Source organism: Venustampulla echinocandica, assembly GCF_003357145.1.
Source record: "Venustampulla echinocandica strain BP 5553 chromosome Unknown scaffold_4, whole genome shotgun sequence".
Classification (NCBI taxonomy): domain Eukaryota; kingdom Fungi; phylum Ascomycota; class Leotiomycetes; order Helotiales; family Pleuroascaceae; genus Venustampulla; species Venustampulla echinocandica.
The window spans coordinates 1,046,435-1,064,309 of record NW_022474209.1 but is presented as its reverse complement, the minus strand read 5'-3'; the positions used below and the strand labels follow the sequence as shown (position 1 = coordinate 1,064,309).

Here is a 17,875-nt window from a genome sequence, read left to right as displayed (position 1 = left end):
AACCTTGAACTAGCCACACTTCCCCATTATCATACTCCCCTCATTTTAAGAAACCCGATAGCCTTTCCCACAATTCGGTGAGCTAGCTGCGAACTTGAAGTATAACATAGTATAAATTAAATTACTTAGTGGGAGGGGAGAGGGAGGATTGGACTCACAGTTAATCATGCTAGTCTGTTTGAGTAGTATTTTAATTATGTCAATTCTTAAAATACTGTCACTTTATACAACTACATTTCATCCCGACTCAAGTTACTAACTAGTTGGCTTCCTAAAAGAGAGATTTTGTAACATTGGGAGTCCAACTTCATTTTGTCGTTCCTAACACCCACACTGTGCCTCCTTCGGCTGAGCGATTGGCGTGGCACGGTATCCGGCGCGTAATCTACGTGACTGATATTGGCCTTGATTTAAGTACTTCTAATTATGGGCGTCACTGTTATGCCGTTCTAACTTTATGAATCAATTCCTGCAGACATAATACCACAATACTGCCAATGAGTTAATCAAAAGTCCCGGGGTACTTCCAAATACATACGAAGTCGTATGAAGCAGCTCCGTGGAAATTCAGAAGTAAGAACCACACTTCAATGGATAAAGCTGTAGAACGATATATAGTTGTGTAACATGCGGAAGCTGCAAAACTAAGGAGGAGTCGGAAAGTAGGGTAGAGTATAAAATAGTATAACATATCTGACGATGGACCACTAGTCCAGATAAGAAGATCGAGATATACTTATTAATGCGCAAGAACTTTACTCGTAGAAGTTTACTTTGGCGTTTTACAATAATATCGATAGAAGATTAATGTTTCAAAATCAACTTGGGGGGGTTGTGGGACCGTTTCACTACGTAGTTCGTGTGCAATCGCGAAGTGATCACCGTTAGTACCATACCGCTAAGGCATTGATCCTCCACCTCGCGAGAGTTCGATGCTCGATTTTGGTCTCGCTCTACGACTTAATGAGACCGACTAATTTTTGAAGTGTTTTCATACGCTTATTAGCATATTGCCGCCCAGCTTTGACCTGTACCATTTTGCCCCGAGTGTTGCCCAAACTCTGTTGCCCCCCGAATAGTACTCGCGGGCCATTATCCAGGCCCCAAGGGATTCGGGTTTCGGCCGCAGCAGAGTGGCTGGCGCATCCCTTAAGGTACAAACAGAAAGCATGTTTGTGAAATTGTGATGTGTTCGGCCTTTGCATAGGTACTGCAGCCAACTTACTTGCGTTGTATTTTGAAAGTGTTTGTTCCTGCCCCGGGTAATCAGCATTTCGGGACATGCGCATATATGGGATTGCTATTTGCCATTTGATATACCGAATTGTCATTTCTTTTGTTGCTAGTTTCTGTAGAGTTGTCGGTGCTCATTAGAGTATAGTGCTGAACTGTTAAGTGTGGATGCGGCTTGGAGGCAATAGATTCATGCACACTCCGAGCCGGAGGAGGTTTTCCCTTTGGGGAATAATGTCTGACCGACCGGCTTGTGTTTCCCCGTTTCCAAGTTCATGGGAAACACCACAAATACCCATTAATAAGCTTTGAGTTGAGAGTAGGTCAATGGGTATGGGAGACGCTATTTCTCATTTTCCGCCCTTGAAAGTTTCATACCTAGGTAGCCTTTGTGTAGTAGTTTTCGACTCTAGCCGCCCTACCCCTTATAATCCTCCGACACGGAGGCAACACCTCCAAATAAGACAGCCCTTGACTTGACAGGCACACGTTGCAGAGGCAGCGCAGCAGGGAGACGCAGATAGTGTAGGGCAAGCTTGTTTACGTTGTCCTGCATATAACAAACAGAGAGTGCAGCCAGCCCTAAACCACCATCATAGCACGGAGCCTCCAGAGACAGATGTATACTCGTACTGGTAATTGCTCAAGGCACGAATCGTGATATTGCAAGTCTATCATTGGTGGCTCAGGGGGAGGGCAAGAAAGTACAGTAATAATAATTATTAAATGTTTGGACCAGCCACCTCCTACTGTACCCATGGCTATGGCGCCTTGACGAGCAGCTCGTTTCTCGTAGTCTAGCTCATTAGTTCGTGCTCTCCTCCCTCGCTCCCTCCCCTCCCATAGTCCATACTTCGTACTCTACTTCTACTATAGCCACGCCACGCCACAATCCGCACTCCACGCTCCAGCAACCACTTGTTGTTTACTCCTGTACTTCGTATAATCCGAAGTAGGCACGTTACGGCACCCCATCCTTCTGCCTTCTGCCTTCTGCCTTCTCCTTCGCCCACCCCCCCGAACTTTGACCGCAAACAACACCAATGTTACGAATTGCTCCTCGTCCTGTACCGCAACAACAACACACCCGCCTTCGACAACCCAAGCCCAAACCTCAATTTCCACCCATATTTCTGCTTTCCAAGTCGTATTGCGCGTCTGGTTCGCGATAAGAGCTCTGTGCACCAACGCCAAAAGCCAATGATACACTTCGTCCGGGTCGCCGTACTCTAGCTGGCTGGCGCTGCACACGCTTTGAAGCAACCGCCGTCCCGCCTCGCGTCTTCATAACATGAGCAGCTCCAACGCGAGCTTTCTTCCTCACGACACCACCATGTTCTCGGCTCTCCTTAACAAGATGGAAGCCGTTCCATCGCCTTCAAGCAGGCCTGAAGTGACGCGTGCTTCTTCGTCCGAATCGCTCCTGAGCACTATCACCGTCGACGCATCGTCGGATCCCCAATCCTCCTCCTCCTCCACGCCCCCAACCAGCATTGGTGACGGTGTCAGCGTGTCATCGGCATCGCTGAAGCTGGAGACGGCTAACCCAACTCCTGCCGAGGAACCCGCAGGACGTACGCGCCGACCTCGCGCGAGTGTCCCTACTTACAATGTCAAAGTCTTGAGCGGCACTGCCGTTCATGCCCCACGGAAATACTGCAAGAATGAGGATGGCACACCTATGGAGTCGCGCCGCCGCACAATATCAGGGGATACTTTGGTTGGAGCTGCGGCTTCAGCCAATGCTTTTTCAGAGGATGCCGGGAGCGGCGCGAGCGGACTGGTGCGCGAGAGACTTCAGGCGCTGGATCGGCAGTGGTCTGAAAAGAAACTGTCCAAATCGAAGAGCCAGACTAGTTTAGGGGGGAACGCGAAGAAGAGCGCCAAACAATTGCAAAAGGACCGGCGCACATCTACGCGCTCAATCGCTGGGAAGGTTGAGACCTTGTCCACCAAGCTTGGTGTATTGGGCAAGAGAAGCCGAAAGACTTTCGAGGACGGCATGTCCGGCCTGGCTAAGGTCAAGAGAGAGCTTAGGAACTTGGTGGATACTCCGGAATTTGCAAAGATTGATACCAAGCCCGTCATTCACGAAGTCTGGAGCAACGGCAAACTAGTCACGGAAGAACGTCCAAAAAAGAAGAAGAAAATGGAAGAGGATGCGGCGAAGCTACAGCCAAAATCCGAGGAACCTAAACCAGCTGAAAAGAAGAAACCCACTGGCAAAACGGAGAAGCTGTGGTTGACCATGGGCCTGTACGCTGGGCAGGACGGAAATTTTGACTGGTTTCAGAATTCTCGTCAACAGAAGCGGAAGGCCGGTGCGGATGTGGAGGACGATGTGCCAAAGCAAAATCCTAGAAAGATATTGCCGTTGCCATTGTGGCGCGGGCAGCAGTTATTGCATACAGGGAGAGACTTCAAGCTGCCCTTTGATGTATGCTCGCCTCTTCCGCCAGGGCAACCCAAACCGGATGAATGGCGTAAAACATCTAGCAGTAAGTTCTGTCCGGTCTAATACCCTTGAGTTAGTGGCTAACATCATTCCCAAGATCGGTTTGTGGGTGATGCCTCCGCTTTTTGGAAGAAGGCTGCTATCTTTGATAGCTTCTCTTCTAAGTGTGTCTGCAAGCCCGAAAATGGGTGTGATGAGCGATGCCAGAATCGAATTATGCTGTACGAGTGTGATGATGGCAATTGTGCCGTTGGGCGCCAACATTGTACCAATCGCGCTTTCGCTGAGTTACAAGAGCGCCGCAAAGGTGGCGGCAAGTATAGAATTGGCGTTGAGGTTATCAAGACTTCCGATAGGGGTTATGGTGTGCGAAGCAACCGTTGTTTTGACGCCAACCAAATCATTATGGAGTATACAGGAGAAGTCATCACGGAGGAGGAATGTGACCGACGAATGAACGAAGATTACAAGGATAACGAGGTAATTCCATTCCGGATCTTTTGCAATATCTATACTAATCTTGTTTAATTAAGTGTTACTACCTAATGTCTTTTGATCAGAACATGATCCTTGATGGCACCAAAGGCAGTATTGCCCGTTTCGTTAACCACTCCTGCAAGCCGAATTGCAGAATGGTCAAATGGGTTGTAGGCAGCAAACCACGAATGGCTCTCTTCGTCGGCGACAAGCCCATTATGACAGGGGAGGAGCTGACATACGATTACAATTTCGACCCCTTCTCGGCCAAGAATGTCCAGGAATGCCGATGTGGTAGTGATAACTGCCGCGGCGTCCTTGGACCTAAACCAAAGGACCAGAAGCCAGTGAAGGAAGCTATCAAAGATGCTGTCAAAGCTGGAGTTAAAGCCGGTGTCAAGGCAGGGAAAAGAAAGCTGAAGGATTTATTTGGTGGTGAAAATGCGAGTGACCCCGAAGACCGAAGTCCCAAGAAGAGGAAGATCAAACCGGCAAAGGGAGCCAAGAGATCAGCCTCCGCTAMTGGCATCAAGGCCACTAAAAATACTGTGAAAGCTATCAAAAAGAGCGTTTCCGCGAAACTCTTAAATGCCCGCCAACCTACCAGCGCCAAGCGCACTGGTCCTATCGTCGCCAGGAAGGCGAGCAAAGCTAGCCCACTGAAGACCTACGGCAAACGCCAAATCAGCCAAACCAAACAGACCAAACAGACCAAACTTTCATCCAGGAATTCGAGCTTAACAATTGTGGCAGCTGAGGCCAGCAGCCCGGGAACCCCTGAGAAAATGTCGTCTGTCGGAAGGCGGATTGTCAAAAAGTCCATCGCAAGGAGCGCATACACAGCCGATCAAGGTTCGCCCTCTCGAGGTGCTGGTAAGAAGACCATCCGAGTCATTGATCGCACTTTGAAGAAGAAGTGATATCGCCTGCCCAGCTGGGCAAAGGAGGAATGATAGAGACGTCATCGGTATGGAGTCTTTCTGGGGTCTGGCGTGGATGGGGATTGGTTCTTATTAGCATTGCATTGATTCGTCTTTCAACAAGGACTTTACTGTACGAGTAATTGGTGTTATGGCCGGGGTGGACGGACTAGGGCGTTTTAAGCTATTCTTTGTCGGCTTGAATTGTTCGTGGGTTCGAATTTGGGGGTCTCTTTTAACTAATTTTCCATACCGTGCAATGGGAGTTTTGGAAGCTATCAGTGATTCGCCATAAACCTACGTAGCATATAGGACGTAGTCCGTAGGCTAGTGGTGTTGTTTATTATTTGTTGTAGCGCGTGATGCTTGGTTTGTATATATTAGCGGCATGTGGTTGAACTTTGAAGCCACCTCCTTTTGACTTAGCGCGCCTCGGGACGCGGTTTCGTTCCGGCCAGGGTTGTGGCTGTGCTGATGTTCCAGCCTGCTGGTGCATGGATTTTTGAACCTCGCGAGATTGTGATAAAATATTATATACTACAATTTTGCATCGCATTCACAGCACGCTGTTCAAACACTTGAGATAAAAAGGGCGACGGCGTCTGTTTCTCTGTACAATACACTAAAGTTCCAAGACCTCGAATTAATTCCACGTCCTCATCTGCATCCCTCTCTATTTCCACAGCTCCCGGTTCCTGAGAACGCGACGTTCTCGTCGGCCCCTTGATGAATACCCAAGCAGCATCTTCGACAACCTCCCCCAGCTCTACACCCCGAATCCAGACCTCATCAGCCCTCTACTCGCGAGAAACTGGCGAACATGGCATTCCACAAACTCGATATACAGGATCGATAGCAGCGAAGCCTGCGCCCGTTGCGAAATCATGGGCGCATTTCGTAGCGGGAGGGTATGGCTTCCTCGCCCTCTTTTCATCTGATATCCAGTTCTAACAATATGCAGTGTAGGAGGAATGGCAGCAGCAACCCTAACGGCCCCCCTCGACGTCCTAAAAACCCGCCTTCAATCCGACTTCTACCAACATCAACTCGCGCAGACCCGGGCCGCGAAAGGCATCTCCCCCCACGCGCACCTCTCGGCCCCCCGATCAGCACTCCTCCACTTCCGTGAAACTTTCCAAATCCTCGGCAGTGTGCACCGTACGGAAGGCGGGCGCGCTCTCTTCAAAGGCCTAGGGCCAAACCTAGTCGGCGTTGTGCCGGCGCGTTCGATCAATTTCTTTGTCGTAGGTAACGGGAAGCGTATAATAGCGGACTACGCGAACAACGGTCAAGAATCGGCGTGGGTTGTTCTATGTGCTGCGGCTCTTGCGGGGGTTGTGACGAGCACGGTTACGAATCCTATTTGGCTGATTAAGACGAGGTTGCAGCTGGATAAGAACGTGGTGGAGCAGGGCGGAAGGACGGAAAGGAGGTATAGGAATAGTTGGGACTGTATAAAGCAGGTGGTGAGGAATGAGGGTGTGAGGGGGATGTATAAGGGCATGAGTGCTAGTTATTTGGGGGTGAGTGAGAGTGCGTTGCAGTGGGTGCTTTATGAGCAAATGAAGAAGACGTTGGAGAAGAGGGAGATCCGGATAGAGAGCAGTGGAAGAGAGAGGAACGCGTGGGATCATGCAGTTAATTGGACGGGCAATACTTTTGCTGCTGGAGGTGCGAAGCTGGTTGCTGCGTTGGCTACCTATCCTCATGAGGTGAGTTTCTCTTCCTCCCACTTCCTCCTGTTTGCCATTGACATATTATAGGTTGCACGCACTCGTCTCCGCCAAGCCCCCCTCGAGAACGGCAAACCGAAATATACAGCCCTAATCCAAACCTTCAAGCTGATATGGAAAGAAGAAGGCATGGTGGCCATGTACGGTGGCCTGACCCCACATCTCATGCGAACCGTCCCCAGCGCGGCCATCATGTTTGGAATATACGAGGGGATTCTAAAACTACTTCATGCTGAGCGCTAGGTGATGGGAAGAGGATACGACAGGAGTGGACTCTCCAGCAAAATGCTTCATGTGCATGAACTGTATATTATGTAAAGGGACGCGGCGTTGTGCTTGTATAAAAAATGGGGCTGCATGGTTTGGAGCGTGGACGTCGATGCTGGATATGTATACAATAGAAAGGAACCACTATGTACAACACTTAGACATACAGGCGGTCCCTAGGATAGGGGTTTACCTGGTAAGATAGGGGCGCATTTGGTAGCTGGAATATCTCCTGTCAAATTGAATAATTCATAATGCAAAGAACTTGGCGCTAGTAGTGGTATTTCAGGCAGGTATTTGTACACCTCAGCAGTAGACGATACCGAATACGTAAATAGAAGAAAAACAGAGTCGGGGAACGCTTCACAAGGAACCGAGAACCAGTTAGTTCATCACAACACCCGCAAATATAAAAAAGCTCCCTAACGCTCAGAGAAACCAACAGAACACCTCGTTGAACCGCTGCTCCGTATAACCGCAAGGTATCTCCTCCGATCTCAACTTGCTCCCCGTGAACAATACAAACATCCCCCACCCCCTAGAGCCTTACCAACTTCCTCCAAAAGCCATGCCATCATAAAAACTCAAATCGTGTGTGATTTCCGCAGGAGCGAAAGATCGTGCTGGGGTGGTGGTGTCATTATCATCGTACTCGGTCGTCGCTTTTGCAGCTTTTGGGGTCTCCGTTTGGTTATTCCCTCAGAGGACGAGTGGGGCGCTGGTAATCTTCACCAGGCGTTGCGGTCCCAATTTGGATCTGTATTGGAGTGGTTAGCACTTATCCCATAGACATGGTTTGTTTTCTTCAGGTCGCAAGCTCTCTCCAGCTGCAAAAAGAAGTCGACAGTTCAGGGGGAGTAAATAACTCACCCTGCACAAACCCCGCTAGAACTTTACTCCCAGTCTGCAGCAGCGGGTGCCCAACAACTATCTGCAGGAACCTCTGTAAACCCTCCCTCCGGTGCTCAATAACATCATCACTAAAGCGGTTTGTAAAGACCTTCCCGGGTAGCGGTGGGATGGTCACGCGAGCGCTCTCGCGCTCAAGAATATCGCGGAAGTATTCGAAGTCTGAGTACCGGCGGCGTACACTGCTATGTCGAAGCTTGAAGGCGGGGATGTTGGTTCGGCAGAGGATCTCGTAGTCTGTGTACATATTACGGCCCATGCCATGAGTTTTGGGATTGCGGACCTGGGGAGTGAGGAGTTTGGTTAGTGAGGGGATTGGGGTGATTGATTTACTGGGATAGGAGGAAAGAGTGGGAGAGAGGGGGTTATAAGGCTGTATAAGTGTATGATAGGGATAGAGAGGGCAAGAAACTCACCTCAATCTCCAGGAAGTTCTCTGGAGGGCCATATATCTCCTCGAAGCTCTGTTGGCGCGAATCTGGCATTGCCTGCATGGTTGCGGTTGGGGGTTGACAGGGTGGGATCAGCGCGACTTTGCCCTTGGGGAGCGGGATGTTTTCGTTTCACTATTTATCTAGAAGTAATTTGTGATGTTCCTTCGTAGTTGAGCTCGAATTTCGGTATACCGAGGATTGCAAATGTACTGAAAGAAGGTGGTTTGATTGGAAATTTTGGCAAGTTGGCAATGTCAATGTCAATGTCATTGATTGACATCCATGGATGGCGGGGCAGGATGGATCACGTGCAACCGACCTCGGACGACACCTGACCTGCTAGCTAGTTACAGGTACCTACCTAGGTACCTGCGGAGTGGTTATCGAACATGGAACATGGAACATGGCATATTACATATTGCATACGAAGTTATCGCATATCACATATCATGTTTGTTTTGACTATCCTTTGCTGATTGGGGATCAGAGAAGCGGGGAACTTGAGGTAGTACAAACACAAGTTGGGCACGTCGATAGCTCGATCGCATCTCATATGTTTATTCTCTTCCACTTCGTTCATTCTCCCAGCTTCAACCTCAAGTGAACACGCAATCCCATGATCTATCTTGTTCCTTGAAATTGGTTGTTTTCCATCTTCTGCCTTTCCCACAGCTTCGTACATCTTTGAAATACAATGTCCAGCGCTACGAGGTTCGTTCTTTTCGGCGGGCCGATCGTGAGTTCACTCTACCTTGGTCTTGCTCCATGCCTGTCGTTGCTAATAATCCAAGCTGCTCCTCATCTTGACGGCTGTCGCGGGGTAAGCTGCCCCTATCGATAATATCGTCCTCAATTTTGCATCTACTGTACTTACTATCTTTTTATTTTCGTTCAGCTACTCATTCTCCAAAATCCGCTCCCTCTCCCTTCCGATTCCCGAAGCCCTCGCACTCTTCACTGTCGTCCTCCCAATTATCACCGGGATCTCAGTCCAAAGCGCCTATGGCATAATCCAGCGATCGACTAGAAAAAAGAAGCACCAGATTGCCATTCCGCTCATCGCCGTGGTCGGTTTCCAACTCTACGAAACGATCGTGGCTACTCTTGCCTTGACCCATATGCTGCCACCATCATCCCTACGCTGTGGCCTAGAAACCAAATGGGGAAATTTGTATCGTTCTAAGAACGCTGAGGCAATTCGGAGAATCCAAGATAGCCTCAATTGCTGCGGTTTGAATAGTGTGCGGGATCGCGCGTTCCCATTTGGATCTCCGTCTCATTGTGACGAAGTGTTCGGCAGAAGCAATAGCTGTTTTGGGGAGTGGAGACAGCAAGAGCAGCTCCATGCTGGGCTACTACTACTTGTTGCTTTGGTTGTGTTTGCGGTAAAGGTATAGCTTTCCCAAATCGCGGAACTATATTTCGAAGACTGGCTTTTGCTAATTCTTGGGACCACCAGGTCGTATCAATCACTTCCTTCCTCTCAACGTCCTCCTGGACGCGCTCGGGCCTACTACGCTATTTCAAACAACTTGGATTCCATAATTCAGGTAACCAACAGGAAGACAGCAGGGCAGAAATAAGAGGGTTGATCGAGGAAGGCAGTGCACCAGCTCCTTATCGCGACGACCCTACTGAATCCGCTCATTCCCCACCAGGAAGTAATACGGCCGAAAGCCAAGGCCCAAGAGTTGAACCCTCACAGCTGGTTGATGATCGTAATGAGTGGCGGGATGAGGAACAGGGACATGTTGCCTAGTGACGGTTTCTGGTAGCAGGCCCAGTGGCGTAATGGCATGAGTTGCCCTGGGTTGTTGATATAAATCGTTCGGGAGTAGCTCTCCACCAGTTTTCTTAACTCGTCATATTCCCATCCTCCACGCGCTCGTTCCGTAGTGGTATTACTAGTCTATTCAGCAAGTAATGGAAACCACCCCTCCTTTCATGATTGGAAATTTAGTAATCACCCTTAAATACAGCATACATTTTGCCATGCTTTCGCGATTTCCAAATTGGGAAGTTTGATAACCAAATATCCGGATGCCCCTCTTACTCTACCCATCACGCTTATCAATCTCGCTACTCGCCATTTACTTTATCGTTTTCCGTCTGCAATACCCTTGAGGTTGAGGAACCGGTCCAAGCCGCCTTTGGTAGAGATAGTCACCTTTTAAGGGATACTAATAACAATGACTTAATAATTATTATATAACAAGATCGCGGTAGTCGCATCAGGAGAAGAGGGAGAACGATCGGACTTGCCTGCTAATTATATTAGGGAATATTTTGGAAGGTGGAGGAAGGACTTCTCTGCTTACGCATATTACTGAACCCATTGATATGACAGTTATAGGCAGCAGCATGATGGCAGAGAAAGCTCCAATAGTGGGACACAATATTAGAAAGGCGGGATTGAGATTTCTTTAGTACTGGTGAACATGACAATGGTTTGAGTGGGGTTTCGCTGATATTTGAGTTGCTATCTAAGTGCCAATTATATAAATTGACAATGGCGAAAATAACTACGGCAGAGAGTTAAAGTTAGCAACAGGGGCCTGAATCTGAGAAATTTAAGAGACAGATATCCTGGGAGAATGGGTCTAGATCTTTTGTCCGTATGAGCAACATACTTTATGCCTGTGCAAATCGAGGAACATGGCACATGATGTGCTGTCCGTTTTATTACTCGGTACGCATCAATTCCCTCCGTTCTTCTGCCTGGCCACGAGTCCAATAATTTAGCCGCTGAGGTTCCGGCGAGAAGTCTTCAAAATGATACCCTTTAACACATCAAGTCATGCTATATATTGACAATTAAATTGTCTCGGCACTTCGCGCAGGGGGCAACAATGATCCCCTAGCCTAATCCCTCCCCCACCATTTTAACGATTTCCGACATGGATATAATACGGGCGGCATCTATCGAGTATTCTGTAGTAGGTACAATTTCTACATCTTATCAATTGACGGGTGTTGCCTGTTGTCTAGTTCAGTGGATATGCACACAAGTCACCGGCCATGGTAGCCCAGATCAATAAAAGTATTACTCGCTACCTGAGTAGTGAAATAAATCCATGAGTTGTAACATACTCGAGTAATGGGGCGAGGATAGGGCCGTAGAAACTTCTTCCCCGGATTTGAAGATCTCGACCGTCAACTTCCCACCCAGAACCAATGCCGGTGGGTGGCCTAGCCAGATACCGAACATATTATCCAACCATGCAAATATCTGCCCAATGTTTATCAAGCAGCGAATATCTAGGGAGCAATGCAATATAGCATCGGTGTCAGCGGCCACAATTAATATGGACCCCCGCAGCTGGATTCCGAATTGCTGTCACGTAGGTCCCATGGAATTGAGGCTTTACTTCGCTCAGCATACCTTCACTATTCAACGTACTGTCCGCGCACCCGAGGCCCTGATTGATCCGCCTGATGAGTTCGACAACACTCAATGTCTTGGTGCGTGGACTAACTATAAGGGAGGATTAGAAGCCCCCTTGTGAACGAGCTTGATCTTCCAGCGCCCAGGATATTAAAATTCCTCCCGTCAACATGCGTCTCCAATTCTCCCATTTTGTGGCTGGCTTAGTCTTCCCGTTCGCCGGGATGGCTTTGCCTACAAATGATGCAGAAGACGTACCGTATCATCTAAGAGGGAAGCGTTCATTCGTCGAACGGAATGGCGTCAAAAGGACCATATTCGAGCATGAGGCCACTGGAGCGAAGCTAGATTTCGTGGCCAACTCTGGAATCTGTGAGACTACTCCAGGTGTGAAGCAATACTCGGGATATGTATCTGTTGGCAGTAAGTACTCTTCAGAGTCACCTTCATAAGGCATTTATTGATAATATTATACAGCCAATCAGAATATCTGGTTCTGGTTTTTCGAAGCTCGACACAACCCAGATACCGCCCCTCTTGCGACCTGGTTTAACGGTGGACCAGGTTGCTCGTCGATGATTGGCCTGTTCCGGGTAAGTTTATGGCCTGCTTTAAATCTTGGTTGTTGGCTTAATAGAGAAAGGAAAACGGCCCTTGCCAATTCTACAACGGGTCCTCTAAGCCGTCGTTGAACAAACATAGCTGGAACGAATATCCAAACATGTTGTATGTCGATCAGCCATTTGAGACGGGGTTCTCTTATGGAACAGGCCCGGTTACTTCCACCCTAACTGCCGCCCCATACGTCTGGGCATTGCTGCAAGCATTCTTTGCCAATTTCCCCCAATACCAGAACCGCGACTTTGGACTTTTTACCGAGTCATACGGGGGTCATTACGGACCAGGTAAGCTTATAAGAGGGCAATCACACAAAGAATGACAGTTAACCATTTTAGCATTTGCATCCTACTTTCAGTCCCAGAACGCAGCAATTAAGTCCGGCACGGTCAAGGGGCAGAATGTCAATCTTGTAGCCCTCGGCATCAATAATGGCTTGTTTGACGCGGCCATAAGCTACAAGTCCTACATTGACTTCAGCTACAACAATACTTACAAGCAGCTCATTTCTTTACCTCAACATACCCTGCTCATGGACAACTATATGGGGTACTGCTTGCCACCGTTACAAAAATGCTTAGATTTGATCGGGGGCGACCCGGCCTGCTCTGAAGCACAGGATATGTGCCGCAGTAGTGTTCAAGTTACCATCATCAATGCCGCCAACTTTAACCCCTATGATGTTCGCGCGCCATATAGTGACCCATACCCCCCAACCACGTACATAAATTATCTGTCGGCCCCGGAAGTCATGACAGCTATTGGCGCTAAAAGCACTTATTCCGAGTGTTCAAACACAGCAGCAACCAAATTTTACAAGACTGGTGATAGTACGCACTTTCCCCTTTTTACCTACTCTCGTTTTAAGAATTCCACACTAATACCCACCGTTAGGCGCTCGCTCCTTCTTGGGCGTAATGTCTGAAGTCGTTCAATCCGGCATCACGGTCTTGATCTGGGCCGGTGACGCAGATTGGATCTGTAACTGGGTGAGCAATCTTGAAAGTGCGGAAGCTATCACCTACGATCAATCTGCTGCCTTTAAATCCAAGGCTGAAACTAGCTATACGGTCAATGGCAAAGCGATGGGAACGTTCAAAACTGCAGGAAATCTGAGTTGGCTGAGAGTGTTTGATGCCGGGCATGAGGTGCCATATTATCAGCCGGAGGTGGCATTCCAGGCATTTGTACAGACGATGCAGAAGAAGCCTATATCCTCTACGTAATCTATTGGAGCGGATTTAGTGGGAAGTTGGGAAGGGGTGAGGTATAGGGATGATGAATATGCCATAACGTGAAGATTACTTATACATTTATATAGTAGAATATAATATTAGCAAAATTATATTTCAAGCTAAATAATGGCACCTTCCGTTGAAGTTATGTCATATGCGTTTCCATATAATATGAAGCGAAACCTACTTGCATTATAGTTATGTTAGAGGCGTTATACTTCAGTATTATAGTTACAATTGAAAAGGTAGCGATTAATCTATTTACCTTCGAACTTTAGATATTAAAAATTGAAACCCGACGATAACATTGTTAAACTAGATTTGAAGGGTTTCAAAGTAGACTTAACCACCGATGTAGTGTTGCTATAGAGGCCAAAGTATGACTTCCCTATTTCAATAAACAAAGCACGGGTACTCAAATTGGGGGATACAACAAGTATTATTCCAAAGCCCAATATGTGATTTATCAAAAGCCCTCACGACCTGCCCACGTCGGACTTATACATATGAATAACCTGGGTATTCATATACGCTAGCAAGCCAAGCCTGCCGCCTTCGCCACCAATTCCACTTTCCTTGTGGCCCGAGAAGTACGCCCTGGAGAGCGGCATTTCATTGTTGTTAATCCATATCGTTCCAGCCTCAATCTGTTTTGCAATTCTCTGTGCCTGCTCGAGATCAGATGACCAGACGGCACCACCGAGACCCGTATTCGTGTCATTGACGCGGGCGAGCAACTCAGCTTCGTTATCCCATTTCATCATTGGGACAATGGGGCCTATTCAAAACCATTAGTGGAGGCTATACGTAGACAGGAATGAGAACGCATACCAAACTGCTCCTCTCGCACAATCTTTGACTCATCTGGGGGGTTATCCAAAATGGCAGGCTGGATTACGAATCCATCAGACTTTCCGACCTCCCCTGGCAACGCAAATTCATATCCATTGGTCGCACAGTCCTCAAAAAATCCCTTCACGATGTTATGCTGCATCTCATTCTGCACTGGTCCAAGCATCAATCCCTCTTCAGATGTGGGACCTACCTTCCATCCCTTCACGACCTCAATCAAAGCCTTCATCATATCCTGGTAGATATCCTTATGCACGTATAGTCTCTTACTTGCTATGCACAGCTGGCCGGAGTTGTAAAATGCTCCTAATGCCACTTTAGGGGCAATTTTATTCACGTCTACGTCGGGGCAGATGATAGAGGCGCTATTTCCTCCGAGCTCGAGTGTTACCCTCTTGAGAGTCTTTGCAGCAGATGCCATGACTCTTTTTCCAGTGGCACTTGAGCCCGTGAAGGAGATCTTCGCAATATCTGGGTGTTCCGTCATAAGAGGACCTAATTTGGCGTCTCCGTTCATGGCTTGCAGGACGCCAGGCGGTAAGAAGGCTTGGGCGATCTCGGCGAATTTGAGAACACTATAGGGGGTGAATGGGGAGGGTTTCACGATGATACAGGATCCGGTGAGGAGGGCTGGGGCGATTTTGTTCATGGCGATTGCGAGGGGGAAGTTCCATGGGCAGATGGCACCTACGATACCGATGGGGGTGTGGCGCATTGTGAGGCGGAGATTCTCATCATCTTCGAGTACTTCATCCGCGAAGGGACCTTCCGATGCTGTATTTAGAAGTGTTAGTTGTAGTATAACTTGTGGGGGATAGAGGCTCGACGAACCGCAGTACCGCAATCCCTCACCGGCGGCCCAGGCTTCAATCTTTGCAAATTGAATCTGCAAATATTAGTATCGTCACTGTAACTATTCATTGGCCCTTCCAAAAAAGCCGCCCTTTTATGTAGGATACTCACGGGCTTTCCTCCCTCAAGCATAAGTAGCTCTCCCATCTGCTCCTGGTATTTCCCAAACTCGGCCGCAATCTTGCCCAATATCTCTTGCCTGTCCTCCCATTTTGTCTTGGACCAGGTCTTGAATGCTCTCTGTGCTGCTGCCACAGCTACATTGAGGTCGTCGGCACTGGCGATTGGTACATCCCAGAGAGGCTTTCCGTTCGAAGGATTAATACCTTGGTGGATTTCAGTACTGCCGTGGAGTGAGCCGTCGATGATGTTTTGGAACGTTGTGAAGTCAACCAAGGTCCCGTTCGGGCCTTTCGTATCCTCTGTCGATCCCATGGCTGCTTGGAACCTGTCAATAGAAGATGCTTCCTTTATGTATGGGTATAGATGGCTATTGTTGTAGCGTATGGTTTTCTGGCGATGAACAGATGATAAATACCAAGCAATTTAATATCAGTGAAACTGTGAGGGCAATCATCCGTACTTCCAACACCTACAGCAGCGCTACCCGTTGGTATAGGCCGAAGATCTACTGCGGGGTCTGGCGGGTTTATTCACGCGCAGATTGGTGTCCATAAAGTCTCCGTGATATGCCCCACGCCGGGCCCCGGGCCCCACAGTCGACGGGCATGGACTTGTAGATCTGCCGGTAATATGGGCTTCTAGAGTGCTTCCGTTTTGGGTTCTAGACTAATGGCACGATTTAAGAAGTGCTCCGTATGGGACTCGTACTTCGAGTAGTTGTTTATTATTAGAAATAAATAGGAAACAACAGACTGAAGACATGGAAGGGATGTTGAGCTCGACATGTGGACTCGTATTGATGCCAGCGGATATAACTTTCCAAAAATAACTCGGAGAGGCAGGACTTAGGAATTAAGGAGTAAGCCGCAGTATCATACAGGGTATGAAGTACATACAAGCAATGCGGTGTGTGTCGTACTCGCCTTGTTAATGTACTCGGTATGTAGAAGAGCGGAGAGAATGTCAAAAAGGGGTCTGATACTTCGTATTGCGGTAGAGATGCCCAGACGGAACTAGCGCACCCATTTTCCCGGGCCGGCGTTCTGCCGAGGCTCGGGAACCTATTCTCAACAACAACAGATGCTCTTCCTTTGCGGACATCTATCCATACTTCCATACCCCATATCAAGTTTCCGTGCTGTGAAATAAAGATGGAGGAGCCAGATCTCGCCCACTTCCAGTCCATCCCATGGTGCTCCGCCCTGTTGCAAGACCCCACCTTCGTGATTACGCCCACCGATTCCCGCCAGCCCAAAGCTTCCACTGAGGATTCCTTGACTGCCGAAACGCTCAAAACTCATAATGCCATTCGAGCTTGCATTTCTTTCTACAAGTGCCCCACACCTGGAGAGTCATGGATCCCTGAAGTGCGGACACTAGTGACTCTCGGTTCTGGTATGAATGGATTCCCGGATGTCCTCCATGGGGGCATTATCGCCACACTTATGGACGATGTGATGGGGATTCTGACCATAACCAATGAACGCCATGATGGGGATCCCCTGAGTAATGGGGCAGTCACAGCACAGTTGAATGTGTCGTATTTGAAGAAAGTACCGACACCTGCGACTGTGTTGGTTGTGGCGAGGTGTAGGGAGGTTACGGCGAAGAAGTACCTTATGGATGCGGAAATAAGGGACAGTGAAGGAGTTGTGTTGGCGAAGGCGGATTCTTTATGGGTTAGGATAAAGGGAAGACAGCCGAACTTATGATGAGGTATGTCATGCGCAATCAGGCTGCCCCAGGAAGGCTATTTGTGCTGGGAAGTCTCATGGCCAGCTCCACACGCCTTATCCATTCAACTATCCTACGATTTATATGACACTTATAGACCCTTAGATTTTGATAAAGGAAGGTGGTGTTTCAATAAACTATTCGTGTAACTCAACGAATACCTTTCAATAGTCCGCCTTCCTATTCGTCCCCGCACTCATTTGATGGGCCTGAAAGCTTTCTTAGTGACCGCGAATTGAACCACCAAGGCACCTAGGGTCATCGCATTCATAACTACACCCGACAACTGTGGTGCAGTAACAGCAGCCACGGCAAACATCGCCCCGACAGACGTAATATAATTTCTGTCTGTTATTATCGTCAGTTGCCTTGCTTGGCCGCTTCAACGTAGGCTGGTTGATCTGTGGCTGGCTGTTTTTATTTTGAGCGTATACGCTTTCGCCGTAAGCTATAACGTCTGCCGATCCTTCACAATAGCCGCACATCTCGTGATTGCAGACATTGCAAGCCAAGGCTGGTAATAACAAGCCCATGATCACAAAGTGGCTTACAACGTAGCCGCCATGTCGAAGGCAATCGCAACACTTCACGTGATAGGAAGCTTCGAACATGTATCCGTTTAGGGTTCCATCAGGTAGGTATAGATTG

The 17,875-nt window shown here is 48.3% G+C and overlaps 6 protein-coding genes across 6 annotated transcripts; 4 read left to right on the top strand and 2 right to left on the bottom strand.

Moving 5' to 3' along the window:
- Window positions 1-5,811: 5,811 nt before the first annotated feature.
- Window positions 5,812-7,061, top strand: BP5553_06646 (Uncharacterized protein; the record flags this gene model as incomplete). Its single annotated transcript, XM_032015269.1, has 3 exons — window positions 5,812-5,993; window positions 6,047-6,797; window positions 6,849-7,061. The coding sequence occupies 3 exons, from the start codon at window positions 5,812-5,814 to the stop codon at window positions 7,059-7,061; spliced, it is 1,146 nt and encodes a 381-aa protein (XP_031868690.1).
- A 752-nt stretch (window positions 7,062-7,813) lies between these two features.
- BP5553_06645 (PX protein) lies at window positions 7,814-8,488 on the bottom strand (the record flags this gene model as incomplete). Its single annotated transcript, XM_032015268.1, has 3 exons — window positions 7,814-7,842; window positions 7,956-8,277; window positions 8,411-8,488. The coding sequence occupies 3 exons, from the start codon at window positions 8,486-8,488 to the stop codon at window positions 7,814-7,816; spliced, it is 429 nt and encodes a 142-aa protein (XP_031868689.1).
- A 634-nt stretch (window positions 8,489-9,122) lies between these two features.
- Window positions 9,123-10,187, top strand: BP5553_06644 (Uncharacterized protein; the record flags this gene model as incomplete). The annotated part of the gene is made up of 4 exons (XM_032015267.1): window positions 9,123-9,164; window positions 9,220-9,248; window positions 9,324-9,819; window positions 9,888-10,187. 4 exons carry the CDS (start codon window positions 9,123-9,125, stop codon window positions 10,185-10,187), a joined length of 867 nt encoding a protein of 288 aa, XP_031868688.1.
- Window positions 10,188-11,983: 1,796 nt separating this feature from the next.
- On the top strand, window positions 11,984-13,657 carry BP5553_06643 (Carboxypeptidase; the record flags this gene model as incomplete). Its single annotated transcript, XM_032015266.1, has 5 exons — window positions 11,984-12,236; window positions 12,291-12,406; window positions 12,553-12,718; window positions 12,770-13,261; window positions 13,326-13,657. 5 exons carry the CDS (start codon window positions 11,984-11,986, stop codon window positions 13,655-13,657), a joined length of 1,359 nt encoding a protein of 452 aa, XP_031868687.1.
- Window positions 13,658-14,142: 485 nt separating this feature from the next.
- Window positions 14,143-15,805, bottom strand: BP5553_06642 (ALDH-like protein; the record flags this gene model as incomplete). Its single annotated transcript, XM_032015265.1, has 4 exons — window positions 14,143-14,444; window positions 14,498-15,292; window positions 15,350-15,404; window positions 15,482-15,805. 4 exons carry the CDS (start codon window positions 15,803-15,805, stop codon window positions 14,143-14,145), a joined length of 1,476 nt encoding a protein of 491 aa, XP_031868686.1.
- An 839-nt stretch (window positions 15,806-16,644) lies between these two features.
- Window positions 16,645-17,205, top strand: BP5553_06641 (Thioesterase superfamily protein; the record flags this gene model as incomplete). The annotated part of the gene is made up of 1 exon (XM_032015264.1): window positions 16,645-17,205. The coding sequence occupies one exon, from the start codon at window positions 16,645-16,647 to the stop codon at window positions 17,203-17,205; it is 561 nt and encodes a 186-aa protein (XP_031868685.1).
- Window positions 17,206-17,875: the final 670 nt, after the last annotated feature.